Genomic DNA, 17742 nt, shown 5'->3' on the forward strand with positions numbered 1-17742 from the left:
AACCACACTATAGCAGATATGATTTGCTTATTTTTTTTTAATTATCATTATTATTATTAAAACAGCGTAACAGTACCAGTAAGAGTCTTTCATTATTAAAGGTAACAGTTTCCTGGTTTGCTCTACATTCTGAAAATTAGTTAGTATATTTCATTCTTTTATATTAATAGTTATTAGCCCTTCGGCACTGGAGCTTCCACTGTGTCCTATTGCCTGAAGCACGATGTCTGTCAGAGAATCCCATATTCTCTTGCTGATGGAGTAGCACCAGGAGAGAACCCCAGTTACTTCAGTGTGTTTCCAAAGGGATTCTGACAGAAGCAGGGAACATTAGCATAGAAGTTAGACATCAATTACATAGCTTTGCAGAAGGGAACAAAAGGAACAGGTATTTTCTCCAGGGACTCGTTACAAAGTTACGCTCTGAAATTATTCCTCAGCCTTGATTATTATATTTCTCCCCCTCCTAGTGTGAATCATTTTCTCACTGTTGTAGATTTCAGAAGACAGTGTGCAGCTATCAAATTGATGATTTGTTTATTTTCTAAAATAAGATGGCATTTCATAAAACTTGGTAGGAAAATTGTAATGAAAAAAATTGAAAATTCACTACCAATTATTGGAGAGCCTCTTTTTTCACAATAAGGTGACTAGATGTCCCAATCTATGCCTCTGTAGAATTGTATGTTTTGCAAATCAGTATTTGTTTATAACAACCTGAAGTATGAAGTGTCTATGATTTACATCTGCTAGTGATTAAATGTTATGATGATTTCCATGCTCAGGGAATTAAGGAATTCATTGATCAGCAATCAGGAAGAAAATTAACTTGTATGCACCCAGTGTCTTACAGTATTATTACTACTGTTACAGTGATTACAAATGGCTTGACACGTTTAAGAACAAGGCCAATAAAATTCTCAGTGTAAAACTTTCCTGATTTAGGAATCAAGCATATGCTCTATAGGTAAAGTAGATATGATTTTGTTGCTGAGTCACTTTCAATTCCAAACAGAATTTCACTTTTCTAAGTAAACTATAAGTCAGATCAACTAATACTTTTCCTTAGAAAATCTGAAAGCTTTTCAGGTCTTTTACCTGAAAATAATGGCATAACTCATTAATTTTATGCCCCTATGTCTTAGATTCAGGGTCACTGGTAACCCACCACAGAAGATTTTTGATTAGAACATGTACTGCATCTAGATGTAATCAGAAGCAACAGAAATTAATGCTTAAATACATATTTATGTATTTGTATAAAGTGGTCATCAGATCACAGTCTGAACTTCAGATTTTAGCATGCATATGTATATCACAGTTTGCTACATTCTGAGATCTGAAAGACGTTTCTTTGCAATGATTTAAATTTGTGATGTACTATGGCAGTCATTGGCAAGTTTTGACAGCATTGTGACAGCTCTTTAGTTAGATGAAATGGAGCAAGATCCTAGTGGATCAAGCTAAAGAAGATACAACTCTAATCCCTACTTTATTTCTAAGCACATAAGAGGAATATTATTTGCTTGCATAAGAGTGTAACAAATGTATGACTTACTTTCACTTACAATGTTTGCTGATTTTTGAAGTGATTTTTAGAGTGGCTGGCAAGACACAGGCTTTTTATCCTTAAAGGAATAGCTGTTCTTGAAGCATGAGTGTTTCTCCACTTACATAGTTTCAGCAACCTAGAATAAGATTCAGGAACAGCAGACTTTGTTAGTTGCTCCTTTACCGACCTCTGGTGATGTTAGCTAGAGTACTCTTGACATGCAGAGGGGTACATGAGAGGGGGGTCTGAACCTGGGCTTAATGATTTGGGATTTTTACGTTCTTTAATGTGGATCAGTGTTTAAGTTGTACTGAAATTACTGTTCTCCCATGAAATCACTCTTGAGTGGAGTATGTGCTCTACTTCAGAAAGGATATTCCTTAAAGAAAATCTTCCTCATTCTCCATAATATGAAATTCTACTGACCTGTTGGTTTTTTAGATTTCAATGCTGTTTAATTTCCCATATGTACTATTAACACCACTGCTAAACTGTAACGGGACTGTAATAAGGATGGCAACAACTTGCCAGGTTGCCACAGGAACATGAATATGCTGGATTCTTTTTTTCCTTCGTGAGTCCCTGACTGTTATCTGCAGCTGCATCTTGCAGTTCATGAGTAGTAGATTATCCCAATCCTGTTCTTTGCCATGACTTGCCCATTTGAAGGTCAAACTCACACTCTCAATCTTTGTTATAAACATGCTTAGATTTGTTGCATCATCTCGATGATGCCATTTCTGTTTGCAATCATTGGGTATAAAAGGTCCTTCTTCAGCTTCCAAAAGACATGACACATGGTTGTTTTGATACTGTGTCTGTCACTAGTATCTGATGTGCCTATGATGATGACAGTGAAAACAGCTGTCCCACTAACTACTACTCCTTTTGAGGAAAGACAGTGTAGATTTGAAGGAAAGGTTGCATGAGCAAGCTGAATATGATATGGAGTTTATCAGTTTGAATCTCCAAGGCTATGTATGCTACTCTGAACTTGGAAATGCCATAAATGTGCAGTCAAACCACTCTGAAATTTATCTGTAAAATTTTGCATGCATTGCTAGTTTTTTGACTCAACAGAGAAAACAGTCAGGAAGATCTGTTAACAAAGGGAGATGGCAATCATATGCAAGCTGAAAATTACATCTGCAGTAGGTCTGTTCTGCCCTGCAGTAGGTCCGTTCTTGCCCAATACACATTTCTGTTGCTGTATCTCTTTGTAATGGGGCATGCATTCTGCTGGGCTGAGAGACTGATATAGTTATAGCCAGCCAAAGGATCTCTTAGCTGTTCAGACGAGTGATCCTGGAAAACAGTCAAAACTTTCATATTTCCATGTTCTCTGAAAGTTTTCTGAACCACATCTTAAGCTTGATTTGGCTCTCAAAGATGTGTTGTAAAAAGGAAAAAGAATTTTTGATACTTGGAAATAAGTGACTACTTTATGAGCTGAAGACAGCAAAAATTGCTGTAATGTGGCCTGAGGAGGTAGTGCAGAGATTTGGCTATTTACCTTCAACATGGATCCCATATCTAGCCAAGTTCTTTCTGTATTCTTAAGCAAATCCTTTAACCTTCCATAACCTTATTTCAGAACACCAAGGCCAAGTACCCATGATGTAGGAAGTACAGTTAAGGATAAGTGGTTAACCACTGTAGCAAGAAACTGTAGTTCAGCTTAATGAAAGATTTTGATCACTCATCATTTTGTCTTTTCCTCTAAACTAGGAGAAAGTGCAAATATTTAATGAAGGATTTTTGATCATTCAAAATGCTTACTCTTTTAATCAGAGGGCAAGTCAAAATGTTGACACTTTCTCCAAATACTGTTTGAATCTCAGCTTTGGAAATAACCCACAGATGAGACAGTTCTAAACCTCCAAAGATCAGACGTTTCTTGGGGCTGCCAGCTTTGAGGCACTCAGCTTGGCTGGCTTCTCTAGGTTCTTGGAGACAATAAGCCACGGGGACACTGGCACTGACACTTTTCCCAATCAGTGTTTTTTTGAGTATGTGAGTGAGCAAGGGGGAATTGGGCTGAATGAGAGATTGCATGAGAGAGAGGATGAGCTGGAAGCATTAGGATGCCACCGGTGCTTTTCTCTATACCTGCTTCATGGTGGGAAATTTCTAGAGATGTCATATGCAACAGCTTCATGGTTGGATTGTAGCCTTGTAGGAATGTCTCTTTCCTGTACCTTCATCACACCATTTTCCTGCTTGTATCCTCAAACATTCTGTGGGATCTGAGGACTGGATCTGCCTTGTAGATTTAGATTTTTCTAAATCCAAATGTTTTCACAAGACTATTTAAGAAAAACACTTGAGTCTAGTAATTACTTTAAGCAGTTCAGAGCAGCAAAATTAAGTGATGTAAACAATTGGCATTGCTATTTTTATTTTTATTTTTTGTAAAAGAAAAAGGTTTCTTGGCATTCCTAGTGTGTAATAAATTGATTAAATTATTAACATATTAATATATTGCATTAACATTGCAAGTTATCGGGTTTTTGTAAGATGTAGGTCACAAGATCAGGATTATTTTGAAGAGTCACTGGAGCCAAAAGCAGTTATTAGTTTTATGCCGTATGAAAATTTAAGATAGAAAATTGTTGTCTTAATGTTTTCTATTGTTAAAGAAATATTGGGAAAAAAAAGTGGCACTATACATAAGGCTGGATATGACTGATGACAATTTTGCATTTAATGACCACTTTGTGGATTTGAATGACATTAAATATTACTTAGTTGTTGAATAGCTAGAGAGGAGGTTTATATAACTGCTTTAAGTGGTGAATTCACAAGATGCTCTAAAGACTTCATATCAGGACCCAGATTTCCAAAACATTAGATGCTATAGAGGTACAGGGAAAACAGTAAAACTCTATGAACCCAATTTTTTTAAAGAGAATATTTCATTTTCTAATGAAGGTGGTAAAAATATAACAGGGGTAACTTATGGGGATTTATTTGCTTCTATACTGTGAACATCAGTTCCATGCAATAGTCATCATTAGTATTGCACAATCCTTAATCATTTACCTGCAGAAAGTATTCCTATTTAGGGAAATCCTTAAGTAACTCATCAAGGAGGGCTTGCCCTGGCTTTCTGTGTGTATATGTGTAGAGCAAAATGAAGGGATGATTGCAGCCCAGATAAATGCCTTACATGATGATAATAATGAGGCTCCATAATGTTTGTAAGCACTCTGAATTCTGCTGCTCCCCATCTTTTGCCCAAGTAACTGCAGACAGTCATGGTATACAAGAAGGCAGCCCAGCCTGTTCTGCCTGGCAATGTACTTGGCCTTCTAGATTCCCCCTTCACACTCACATTTTTCTCTGGCTAAGCCTAAGACCGTACTGGTATGCCACTCAGCCAGTAACTTCTTTTGAGAGAAATCTTACCTGGCAGTGGTCATATAGTGGGAAAAGCTGCATCTGTATGGTGAGTTGGCTAGTTAGTATATGCAGATGTAAAATTGAAGATGATTACAATGGTTACGAGGAAAGCTATAACTGCACAGAAGCTGAGACAGCAGAGGGTAGAGACAGCACTGAGAAAGCCAGACAGACTGCAGATGACTGGATTATTGCCTGCACTTCCCACATCTTTATAAACAGGTCTTCTAACAAAAAGCTATTTTTCCTTTCCCAGCAGAAATTCTTTTCTGTCATTACCCAATATGCTGGGAAGAAGAGCTGGCTCTGATTCTGTACCCTCACTTTATTACATAAAGACAGAGTAGTCATGTCTCTTTAACTGTATACTCAACAGTTATAGTCTCACAATCAGTTTTCTTGTGTCATTTGAGAGAGTTTGCTCCTGTCTATTAGGGACAGAAGCCTGCTTAAGTTCACTTGCACAGTTAAAGAGACGTTTTTTATGATTCTTAAAAAATGAGATGTTATAGACTTATTTTGGCAGATGCTGCTCTAAAATTATGAAGTTATAACAGTGAGACAGTCAGCCTGAAAAACATCTCAATGAATTAAACATGCTGCAGCTGCGGAGTTTGCTTTAGATGTCTGCAACAATGACTGGATTAAAGCTAAAGTAAACATAGATATCCAAAGTTTATAATATTGATTTCCAGTATGATCAGTTGTTCACATAATCATTACTACAATTAAACACTGAGCCATTATAAACAGATGTACACACTTTCATTTATGTTTCAGCTTTTTCTCTCTGAGGAAAGTGGCAATTGCAGATGTGATTTGGGGGATATTCTCTTTTTGCACCTGCTCTATTTTTAAAAATTAAGAATTAAACTAATCAACTTTTTTACCCTCTGAATAAGTTAAAAATGGTTATGCATTTTCCTCCAGTGTGCTTCTCCTTTGTGTTCTTTGAAGTTTAAATGTTTCACAAATAGCATATAAGAGTTCATTTTTACAAAGGCTGCATGTAATTTTTGTAGATTTTGCAGCAAAATTTAATCCCTTTGTAATAGCAAGTTGTACATCCAGCACAAAGATAAATGTCTATAATTGCTTCTTCCTTTGTTTGGTGTGTTTTCTGAACACAACCGTGAAACCTGAATTGCTGAAGAAATGGGAGATGCATAAATGCATGGACAGATTCAAAACATTTTAAGCGTATCTTCTTATTCATTTTAATTTTAGAGAGCTAACAGTTTCCGTGTGTTTTGATTCAGTTATTCAATCAGTATGCTTGAATAAGTTATAAATTAGGGTACATAGTCTCAGATTTCCTCTTAAACGAAAAAAGAAATCATTGAGAAGCGAGGTAGAGAGGAAGCTGGAAAAGGGAAGAGTCGAGTGTCAGAGAGGAAAATAAGATACTGGAAAACAGAATGGAAGCGAGAATGGAAAACTATAGTGGATAAACAGATTTTATGAGGAGTGTCAGGAGAAAGAAATGGGAAATGAGGATCCCCAGCAAAGGGGATATAGGGCTATCTGCTACACTGTGGGTGGGGGGGAAAGTGTTGGTTGAAGAAACTGAAATGAAAAGGGATGAAAAACTATGTCTGTGGATGGACATGAAAGAAAGAAAATAATAATAAATTCATCATTAATGCTCTAAGGTGGCAACGAGAAATGGGTAAACTTCCAATTGCCCCAAATAATTGAGTAAATGGTGTTTATCTCACATTAATCTGGAATACGAAATGAGTGGAACCTGAAGATAAATTAGAAATTTGAAGGAGAGACAGGCTATAGGAAGGAATTAGGGAAGAGATGCAGCTACAACAGATAGAAATTGAAGGAGCCCAACTTGCAAAGAAAAGACCGGTTGATAATGTGTTAGCCTGCAGCCCATGATTGTTGTCAATGCTGTCAGCAAATAGCTCTGTGGCACTGCTTATTTCTTCTCTAGTGAAGGAGGCCTAAGTATGTTACAGAAATTGAAGTAAGTTTTATTTCTTTGGAGAAAAAGAAGTCTCAGTGCATATACAGAAGAAAATTAAACTAAGGTTAAAGTGCAATCAACCACATTTCAGGATTTCTCAAACCTGAAGTCTTTGATTTTTGCAATCTCAATAATATGCTTCTGAAGTACTTTATAATAATCCTTTATAAATTACACTCAACTGTGTTCCCAGGATTCTGATCATTTTTCTTGTTTCATTTATTCATATGTATATAAAGACAAATACAATACGATGAAAGCATTGTTCAAGGCAAAATTATTGTAAATGTCATGGTCTAAAATAAAATAAAAAAAAAAGTATAGCTAAAGTTGGGAAATAATCCTAGATATCATTTTAATGACTTTTTGATAGGATGCAAATTATTAAAGAACTACAGAGTGTAACAAGTACATGTGTCTGTAAGGAAGCTTCAGTTTTAGTTGCAATAACATGCCACTTAACATGATAATTTTTGCCAGTGTTGTTAGACAAAAAGTTTCAAGTTTTTATTTCCTTTGTGTGCTCAAAACTGAAGATGAAGTCTGGATGGTTTTATATAATGTTCTTACGTATTGTGCAATGTTTTTAATTATCAAAATCATAATGAAAGTTTAAGCACTTAACTACAGAATGTCTTGCTACAAAATAACCACACATCTGTTATTTTAAACTGAGAGTAATTCCATTTGATGCTCAACATGGTCCCGTTTACAAACTGACTTCTGGCAAATAAAAAGTGCTCGTTCAGTTAATTTAACAGATAATTTTCTTTAGAATGTTATTTTTCAAAATGTCAGCTCAAGTCGTTGTTTCTTCTTTTGTTTCTCCTTTACCTTCAACACCTCATAGTATCACACAGAATGGCCTGGATTGGAAGGGACCTCAGGAATCATGAATCTTCAACCCCCCTGCCACGGACAGGTCCACAAACCTCCCCATTTAAGTCTAGGCCAGGTTGCCCAGGGCCCAATCTAATCTGGCCTTGAACACCTCCGGAGACAGGGCATCCACAATCTCTCTGGGCAGCCTGTTCCAGCAAACCACAAACCTAAGCAATCCATTTATTAATGTTCAGAAATTCAGATATTTGAATAAATCTATAATCAGAGCTAGAGAATAACTGTAAGAGAAAGACTTGAGCACAGTAGTCATGAATTTCATTTATTTTGCCTTCAAAAATTATTAATCCCCAGAATTATTAGAATAAATTCCACTGCACTATTTTGCATCAACACCATTACACGTAGTTTTGCCTGAGGGTATTGAGTCAATGTGTAATGCTTGTAGTACTGTGTTTTTTCAATCATGGTTTATTATAATGTCATTTCAAAGAGTTGTTTTGGAGTTTTTTTTCTCTCTGATTTATTTACCATCCTATTTGTAGCTGGATTAGGAAAAGATTAGTTTTTATTTTAAAGCAGGCATTGTGATATGAATATTATTATAGAAAACACTGGACATGAAAATTACATTTGGAGATAATATAATGTCAGAATCACTTCAAGTTATTTGCTACTGAAATCAGTTATGATTTCATCAGAGGAAAACACTCAGTGCTGTGGAATATTATTACTGAACTTGATGAAACACTTCACATTTCTAGCACAATTAGTACTTCAACATTTATCCTCTATAATTATCATGAAATTGTTTGTACTGTTGAGTCTCATTCATAAACATAGCATAAATATTTAGCGAAAAGCCTAAATACAAGCAAAGCAAAAATTACCAACACCCTGTCTTAGATGAAACCTCCACAAAATCATAGAATCATAGAATGGCTTGGGTTAGAAAGGATGTCAAATATCATCTAGTTCCAACTGACTTCTTTGAACTGAGTTGCTGACCACAAGATCAGGACCCGGGGCCCATCCAACCCGGCACTGAATGCCTCCAGTGATGGGGCACCCATGACTCTCTTGGCAGCAGAGCCACTTACCTATCTACCAATAGATTTACCAATCTAAATAGTGTCTCTTTTAGTTTAAAACCTTTCCTACTTATCCTATCATAATCTACCCACAAAAAAAAAAACAAAAAACAAAAAACAAAAAAACAAAAAAATACCAAGGAATTAGAAAACTCTGGTGAAAAACATGGAAGGAAAAACACCTCCACCACCTCACAGTTTTTAACTGCATCATTTAGGAATTCAGTGTTTATGAACCAGATGCTTAATATTATACTAATTTTAAAAATGTAAAAAATTGTGTTGGTTATAATGACAACGAGCACTATTAAGAACTAAAAATATTAATGGGTATTCCATATTGATTCTTACAATTTTTTTTATTATCAAGCAGCATCTCGTTTTGAGAATGTTGCCTTACTGACTACTGATGGAGTAAGACACTGTCCTCCTCAGGCCAGTTAGCAGTGTGAGGATCAGGACAAGGAAGAAGTTTCATTTTTCCAAGCTACTTTCTGACAGTCTGTAATACATAAGATAGACACTGAATGCAATGACTTGAAACTTTTTCTGCAATGACATAATTGTGTGCATTTTCCTCTGGAAATTTCTTCACTCAGATGTTTTTATCTTCCTCTCCTTCTTCCCTTGTTCATCCATAATTGATGAAAATCATTTAGCTATCCATGAAATGTTACTGATTGCAGTGTTTCTTGCCACCAATTTATCTGCCCTAATGAATCAGCTAATGACTTCAGAGAAACCATTTTACAGATTGATGTTGCATTGCATTCCCATGCTTTCACTGTAGATTGAAGGTACTCAACCTTGTGTTGCTCAGTGTACTGCAAGAATTTATGGATCTGCTGTAGTATTCTATCTGCAGTTGCTTTACATAATTCTGGGTCTAGGTGTAAAACTGCAAAACTGTTTGCTACATTGAAGTTCAGAGCAGATTTATGTTTTCCACCAGAAATGGAAATCTTTTCCTTTCTACTACTGTGGAGAGTTTTCATGTGTTTTCTGAGGTTTCTTTAAACCATGTGGATTATGCCATTCAGAGCTATAAGCTGACAATGCACAAACTCTCTGTTGAAGAAATCACTCCCACAAGTGATTGCTTGTGGCAGTGAAGAAGGTGGAAATGCATATGGAATAACTTGAATGAATAAACAAGTTTTGTATGGAAAGTGATGGAAATACTGGAAGACTGCGGTGTTATTCCTCACCCTTTCTGCAACTGCTATATTTGCCAGGTTACTTCGCAGGCACCACCTGCACTTTCCCCATGGAAACTCATTCTCTCAGAAATCCATTAAGAACAAACTAAAAGAGATTCATTATTTATTTATTTATTTATTTATTTATTTATTTATTTATTTTAAATTCAGTCTGCTACAGGGCTTTCATAAGACCCAAGGAAAGAACTTTCTCAAGACTATTGTTTTTCTCCCTATCTTCTCTTTCTATTACTTTCAGTTCTAGGTGCCCTTCCAGTTCCTTCTTAGCTGGCTGGTGGAGGAAATTTCTTGTGTTCTATATATTTGTTTGAAGGAAAAACTTGGAGTCAGTGAGATTAGAGATTTTAGTCTCATTTGCATCTTCCTGAAAATAAGCAATTCCAAAATGTCTGAAATAAAATTCCAAGGTGAGAATCAAAATTCCCCTGAGCTATGTTTTTCACTCTTTTCTTTAGTTTCACCTCTTTGACTTCTTGCATGTGTTGTACTCCAACTCTGTATAACCAAACTGTAGAAGCTCATCAGCTTGTTGGTGCTAGCTTTAGCACAAGTGGCACAATAGGTAGTTGTGTCAAGTAAATAATTCAGTAATATTCTTCTCCACTTTGCTATTATTTTTTTTGCATTTTACTAGCCTTCTGGGTCTTTTGGATGGTCTTTGTGGAGCCAGGAGTTGGACTTGATGATCCTTATGGGTCTTTTTCAATTAGTTGTTTGATAGATAGGTATGTTTCTACCTTCACAATTTTTTCCTGTAAGCTCATTTTATATATCTAATTAACTTCTCACAATCCAGCCTTTATTTCCTCTCATTTGCTGTCAGATGAGCATTTGGCAGAGATATATGTCAATTTCTTAGCATGTGGCTTGGGGCATTTGAGGCCTTTGTCTGATGGGAAGATAGAAACTAAAGTTTGTCTCTGAGTTTGTGTGCTTCAGCAGGAAAAGAACAATCCTGTAGGAAATATGTAGGTTTACTTAACCAGAAAGTCATGTCACTGTGGTCAAAGAAGTTTCCATTGAAAATCTTGATTTGTCAAGTCATGGAACAAACTGTGCAATGTATTTCCTCTTTAGAAAATGACTTGTGAATCGGCTGTTGTAGCTCTCCTGACACAGCACAAAGACTACCGTGGATGGGCAGTTATAATTAGAGTTGTTTAGCAGAATGGCAATGCCCTAGATGTTCTTCAGTGTTGACATTCTCAACTACTTCTTTTTTTTTTTTTTTAATTAGAACAAGGATTTATTCAGCGTAAGAACCATATTATCATTCAAATAGCAGCACTGCACGTATGGCAGATACACTCATTCACAGATATCAAAATTTTTATTACAGGATACAAAATGCTAAAATGACATTTGAGAAAGAAGAATCATGGAAAAAAGGAAGTGTGAGCAATTTTTAATAGGTTGGTTCTTTTTATCTAGTAAGCTATCTTATCACATTCTATAAGTTGCAGGTCTTTGATATTAAGACTGTATTGTTCAACTAAATACAGCGGACTTTAATATCTAGAGAAGTGGTTTCACACTTGGAAGATGTTGTAAACAGCATAGCTAAAATCATCTTTCCATTAGTCTCAAATAATTATTAAAAAAAAAACCAAAACTTTACCTGACTTGGTATAACTTATTTCAAGTGAAGACGAACCCAGCACAGGTGTGACAAATGTGTAAGATAAATATAAGCTGCATGATACATATTCTTCTGTAGTTGATTAAGCAAGTGCTGTTGCTGTTGTTCATCTACAATAGACTTTATGCACAAAAAGTATTTTTAGAATGGACTTTGTCCAAGCACAATGAACAATTAAGTTCCAACTCTGCAAATGACAGTCTATCCTCTTCTTTTCCACTGTTAATTTATCACTGTCATGCGTACTGCCACTATAACATTTCCAGAATTGTAAAACAGTGGGAGTTTAGTCTGCTTGGTATTTATCATTCTGCATATTGGAATCTTTACTGAGGTAAAAATTGTCGCACTGCCTTCCTATCTCCATTTTAATAATTTTTAGATTGGAAAGCAAATATTAAAGCACTTATACTGAGGTAGGCAGATGTCACATGCCAGACACCACATGAATTTAGTGAGACCAGACTATATTTAAATGAGAAAATCACTAACTTCTCTATTTAAGAGTTTGTTCTTTTATAACATGCAATATTACCAGGAAACAAAGAAAAGGTTAGAATAAATGTGTATGTGAATGATATTCCCAAATACTTGCCTAGAAGCAATGTTGCATCAGTTTTGCAATTTGTTTGTAATTTGTTAACAATATATTTTTGGCAATCTTCCAGCCCCCTCACTCCTTCATCCCCGTCTCCACATTTTCTTTCATTAAACATTATGTCAGAAGCATAGACAGTCTTTAATGATGATTGCCCCTAAGGGTCTTTTGCAAAAGGAGGAGGTTTGCCTCCTACACAATGTCTTGGTTTTCCAAAGGATAGTGAAATCCAGTAGAGTATGACTGCATTCTTTCTGAATTGCAGCTGTTCAGCAAAAAAAAGTCAGCACAATGAAAAGAGCAGGGAAAATAGGGCACAGGAAAAAAATTCTTTGGTTTTTGAAAGTGCATAGTTTTGCTATGACTTATTCAAGAACAAATGTGCAAATAATGTAGAAAGTAGAGTCGGACCAGTAAAGAACTAAGAAACGTCATAGCTAAGTTTCTCAGCTAATACCAAAGATGAAGGCTTAAGGGAATGAGTAAATAAAATTTCCACCATGTGTCTTATCTTCAGGACTGAGTCTTGCACATGTTACATGCTGTCTGCATGTCAACCTGAAGTACTTCGCTTTCCAGCAGACTCTGTTTCATCTGTTATATTTCTTTACTGGCTTTCTACTTTTAGGTACCTGTGTTCAAACTAACTTTCTATATTCACCCTGAGATTGGGAAAATTGCAAGAAAATTCAACAGTAACAGGTTGAGGGTTGTTCATAGTATTAATTATAATAGTTTACTCAATTTGGTGTTTTGCAGTATGCTACTATTACCAAGATTTTTAGCAAGAAATAGTAGGATACAAAGCTATCGGTAATCTGCTGAGATGCTTTTCAAGAAAGGTGAGCTGAAACTGATGCAGAGCATGAGTAGTTTCTGGTTTCTGGAGTGTGCACAAAGCTAGCAGAGCAGTCACTGGCAGAGCAGCAACTTCTACGTCTCCTGATCAAGCAACTTCAGCAGTACATTACTTTGCTCAGTGTTCAGTGCAGTATTGCGATCATTGTAGTATTTCTCCTTCCTAATCAAACAGTGCCAAAGAAGATGGATGGCCACAGTAGAGCAGTGTGTGGGCTGGGTGACTATGCCATATAGTTTCATTTCAACAGCCTAATTTAGCCAGACTGAGTGAAAGTACAGATTGCTTAATAAACTAGAACAGTGCATATCCTGTGGTGAAAATGCTGCAATAATAGCAAGACACTCTGTGTTTCTCATAAAAATCTAGAATTTCTTCACAGGAATTTCCATTAATTTCTGGGTTTTTGGAATAACTTTTTTACTGTACAAATTGCTGATGATATTTTAAATTAAATTTTCCTATTTTGGTGTTTAGTATCAAGCCACCTTTGCTAAGCTACACAAGAATTAAGTTAGACAGATGGAGATAGTCTGTATTTGGAAGAGAGAAGGAGGCTTGAGATGCTTTCAATTTGTTTTTATTATTTAAATAATGTGTATACAAAATCAAATTGGTGTTTAGCCCCCAAAGGGAATATGCTGGCATATGCTAGTCTAGAATTCTACTTGATTGACTAATAGTTTTGTTTTGTTCTCTCAGTTGTATGCGAGATGAAACCAAATGACAGCGGTAGTATAAGATCTATTTGAACTTTGGCAATGCTAGTTAGGAAATTGCCAAATAGTGCTCACTTTGTGCCTTTTAATCAAAAGTAGCATTGATTATTAGTGCTAAAATTAAAATGAAGAGGTAGCAGTTCACATTAGAAAACGTTTGGATGGCAGTTCTACATTAGGTGTAATTAATAATCATGTTTGCAACCAGAAATATAATATTCACATAATTTGAAATAACAGAATAAATTAAATGGAATAAGAGTAGAATGATACAGCTGTACCAGAACACTGTTTTTTGTAAGATTGATTGATGTTGATTGGGAATGTCTTTGGTCTGTTGAATACTAGTAGGAAGCTGCAAAAAAATCACAAGTGTGAAAGCAGTTCATTAGTTACTTCTCTTGAGCAAAAGAAAAAGGAAAGAAAGAAATGTACTGAATGCACCACTCAAATTTGCATTGCTGTATAAGCTGTGCATAGATTGACAGAGGTGAAATAGTAAGTTATGTTTAACCTTAATAACACTAATACTGCTAAAGCAGTTGACAGATATCAACTAGAGATTCATTTAAAAACATGGCTTGTAGCTACTGAAAATGGTATTCAGCATCAGATAATTTGTATTAGAAATTTGTCCTGTCAAGCAAATGAAATAACTTTTGCTTGCAGAAACATAAAGTGGTAGAACAAAGGAAATGGGATATAATTTGGGGTCCCAGCAATACGAAGACCTGCTATTAGACATTATCTGTAATATCTGACTACAAGTGTAACATCTTTATTCCTGCTTTATGTATTTTCAGTAATTTAAATTATGGATTGTCCTCTCTTCCATAACAATCACTTACCAAACAAACAAACAACAACAGAAATCTCTAACATCTCTAACATCCTGTCCTTCTTTCCAAGACACTCTCTAGGGAAGAAGTATCTTTGATATTGTTACTTGGATGAGAGTTTCCAATATTTTTTTCCTTTTTCTTTTTTTTCTTTCTTTCCTTTTTCTTCCTTCTTCCTACTTTCTTTTCTTCATTGTTTTTGTTGTTTTGTTGTTGTTCTGTTCTCTCCTACCATTTTTTACAGTACTCTCCAGATGAAAAGGGATTGATATTCAGCTAATCATTGTTTTTGTTTTTTTTTTGTAGGTTCCTTTTATTCTGGAACCTGGCATTTGAACTTTCTAGAAAAACAAAAGAAACACACAATATTTGTCTATGCTTTATGAACAATATTAGCTATTACAGACACAATTTTGAACTGTCTAGCATTATGGATATGTGATTTATTTTTCAACATTTCATGTTCCAGTGATGTTATATCATTGTGGGTTCTAGAGCCTGCATATTCATTTGCTGAGATTTTCATGCTGGCAGATTATATGCCTTAGTGTGTGGGAGTCTGTTTTTACTTCACACGTGTAAAATCAAAAATATTTGTCCTGATTTGATTAAGAACGCAAAACATCCTGAAGCCATGGGCCAAATTTTTCCCTCAAATTTATGATAAGGTGTACTTGAATATGAAAAAGTTCTTTTATAGTTAGCATTAATTACAGGAAAACGATTTCATATTCCTTGCTAAGTACTCTTTCGTTGCACTCTTAAAGCAAATTTAATCCTTATGGAAACTTTTACTGCCCCAAGTTAGTGTATCTGTAGTAGAACTTAGTAGAATTTCCACTGACCTCAATAGGAAATATTTTTTTCAGTGGTTTTAGTTTGGTTGTGCAGTAAAGTGTAATTGATACATGACAGTTCCGCAAGTGCAAACCTATGCAATATGAATAATATGAATACCAGAGACTTAATGGCATAAACAAGTGGCTTCTGAGGCACCTTTTGTGAAAGTTGCTTACTACTCATTTATATGGGATAGTACAGAAAATGATGCAGTTTTAAAAGTTGCTGATATTAATTGTACGTTTTTTATTAATAGCACTGAAAGAATACTTATTTGCCATAATTACCATTAACTTTAAATATTTGCTTATTAAGTTTTTTTTGTCTAGTTGAAGATGAACTCTCTCAAAATAAAATAATGAAGATGTTCCTTTTTACTTCACTGAGTAGAAACTACTTGATAAGAAAAAGAAATGAATTCATAACTTTGGATGGATTCGAGAGAATATCAGCCACAGCTGCTCTCAAATTACCTACTTTGCTTGTTGGAAATTCTGGAATGGCAGAATCAGAGCCTTGTATGTGCTGGCACAGATATTGCTAAACTTCACTATAATCAGATTCTGCTAACTAAGGAGGATTCAGTAGTATGTAGTTTTCCATTCAGCTTCATCTGTTTCACAGTAGAAATTAAATTTAGAATTTAGATTGTGAAAACTTAACCCTGAAGTTTTCAATGCACAGAAGTTGGAGGTTTTTTAGAGCTGAAGCCAATGAGGTTTAACTCAAAATGATTCAGGAACTGCTGAAATATTAAGTATTTTTTTCAATAATAATTAACTTGCTCTTGCTTTCAATATCCTCCAAACAGTGAGGTTTCCAGTTTGAATATTCATCTACATTACAGGTTTTGTTTGTTTGTTTGTTTTTGTAGTTACTAATGTAGGTCAGTGATAAGAAGAATACTTATAGACATAAGATATAAGCATTAAGAAGTAATGTATTTTATTACACTGGTTTTCATAACGGAGGTAGGGTTTCTGGATGGCTTTTGTGCAAAAATATTCTTCTGTGATATCAAAATAGCAGATGTGAAAAAATTGATTTCTACTGTAAAATATTCATTAAGAAAGTGCATTTAAAACCTCAGTTGCAGTTGTTGATCTTGTATTTTCAGCTGCTTTTACAGATGGAATTTTTATATTGTCTTGTTTTCAGATAAGCTTCTATAAGTAATAGAAATTTGGAAAGCTTTGACAACTGTAACGTTTAGAAATACATAATTAGTGTAACCTTTGAATCATCTTGAATAGATTTATAGAGAATATTACTATGTTAATTTATAAAACACTGATGATTTTATTATTAAGAAAGTCAAGTTATTGACACTAGTTGAAGAGAAATGTAGGTTTTATTTGAGTTCTAACACACAGAGACTTGAAAAAGCAATCAAAACAAAGTGTTGTAAACAAGTCATTAGAACTGAAAGCATCAAGTAGCGTTAGAATTATTTTCTAACTTGCTTTCACGCTTCAAGGTCAGCCTTGAGCACACTGATGAAGAGAATGTATTCTGTGGAGTATACAGTGGGTCAAACTGTCAAAAATTATCTCCTTTTAAATAGTAAAAACATCAATTGAAATTTCTTTCTAACACACTTATTGACTTCCTTTTTAAAAATTCTTTCACAGAGGGTCTTTCTCAAAGCTGGAAGTGAGGAAGAAATCTTTGCACATCTTGGCTTGGATTATGTCGAACCATGGGAAAGGAATGCTTAAAATGATTTGACAATGTACATTCATCAGTTGACAGCAGTGATTCTTCTAACTGTCTTGCAGTCTGGTAGATGTATCTCCGTGACAACTAAAATTTAAGAAAAATATTTTTTAAAAGCCCTTATACACGTTGATGTTCCTAGAAAATTTGAGTTCTTCAGAATCTTTTCCAGTCTTTTCAGTTTAAATCTTTGATGATTTTGTGTGTGTGTGTTTTTGTTTTTTGTTTTTCCTTCCAGGAGAAAACTTCTTACTGATGAGATTTTAGCTTGTAATAGGAATTTAAAATTCCTGTAAATAATGCATGATTGTTAAAATTCTGTCAGCTATGGCAGTACTTAAATAATACAAAACATTTCAACTGAATCCAAAAATTACTGAAGTAGATGTTTAAAGTTAGCTGAATTTTTAAGTATTTTGCTGCATCTGTACACAAAATCTCTAGTATAT

General features: G+C 35.0%; 1 protein-coding gene across 1 annotated transcript in view; it reads left to right on the forward strand.

Annotated features, from left to right (window-relative positions):
* Positions 1-17457, forward strand: part of DNTT (DNA nucleotidylexotransferase) — an 83391-nt gene extending 65934 nt beyond the window's left edge. Inside the window, exon 11 of the mRNA XM_042863322.1 lies at positions 17209-17457. Within this exon, the coding sequence (XP_042719256.1) occupies positions 17209-17295 (87 nt within the window). The 3' untranslated portion in view covers positions 17296-17457. The remainder of the gene's footprint in view (positions 1-17208) is intronic.
* Positions 17458-17742: the final 285 nt, after the last annotated feature.

The sequence above is a fragment of the Lagopus leucura genome, unplaced genomic scaffold (assembly GCF_019238085.1).
Source record: "Lagopus leucura isolate 7727_CA_CO unplaced genomic scaffold, USGS_WTPT01 Super-Scaffold_739, whole genome shotgun sequence".
Lineage (NCBI taxonomy): Eukaryota > Metazoa > Chordata > Aves > Galliformes > Phasianidae > Lagopus > Lagopus leucura.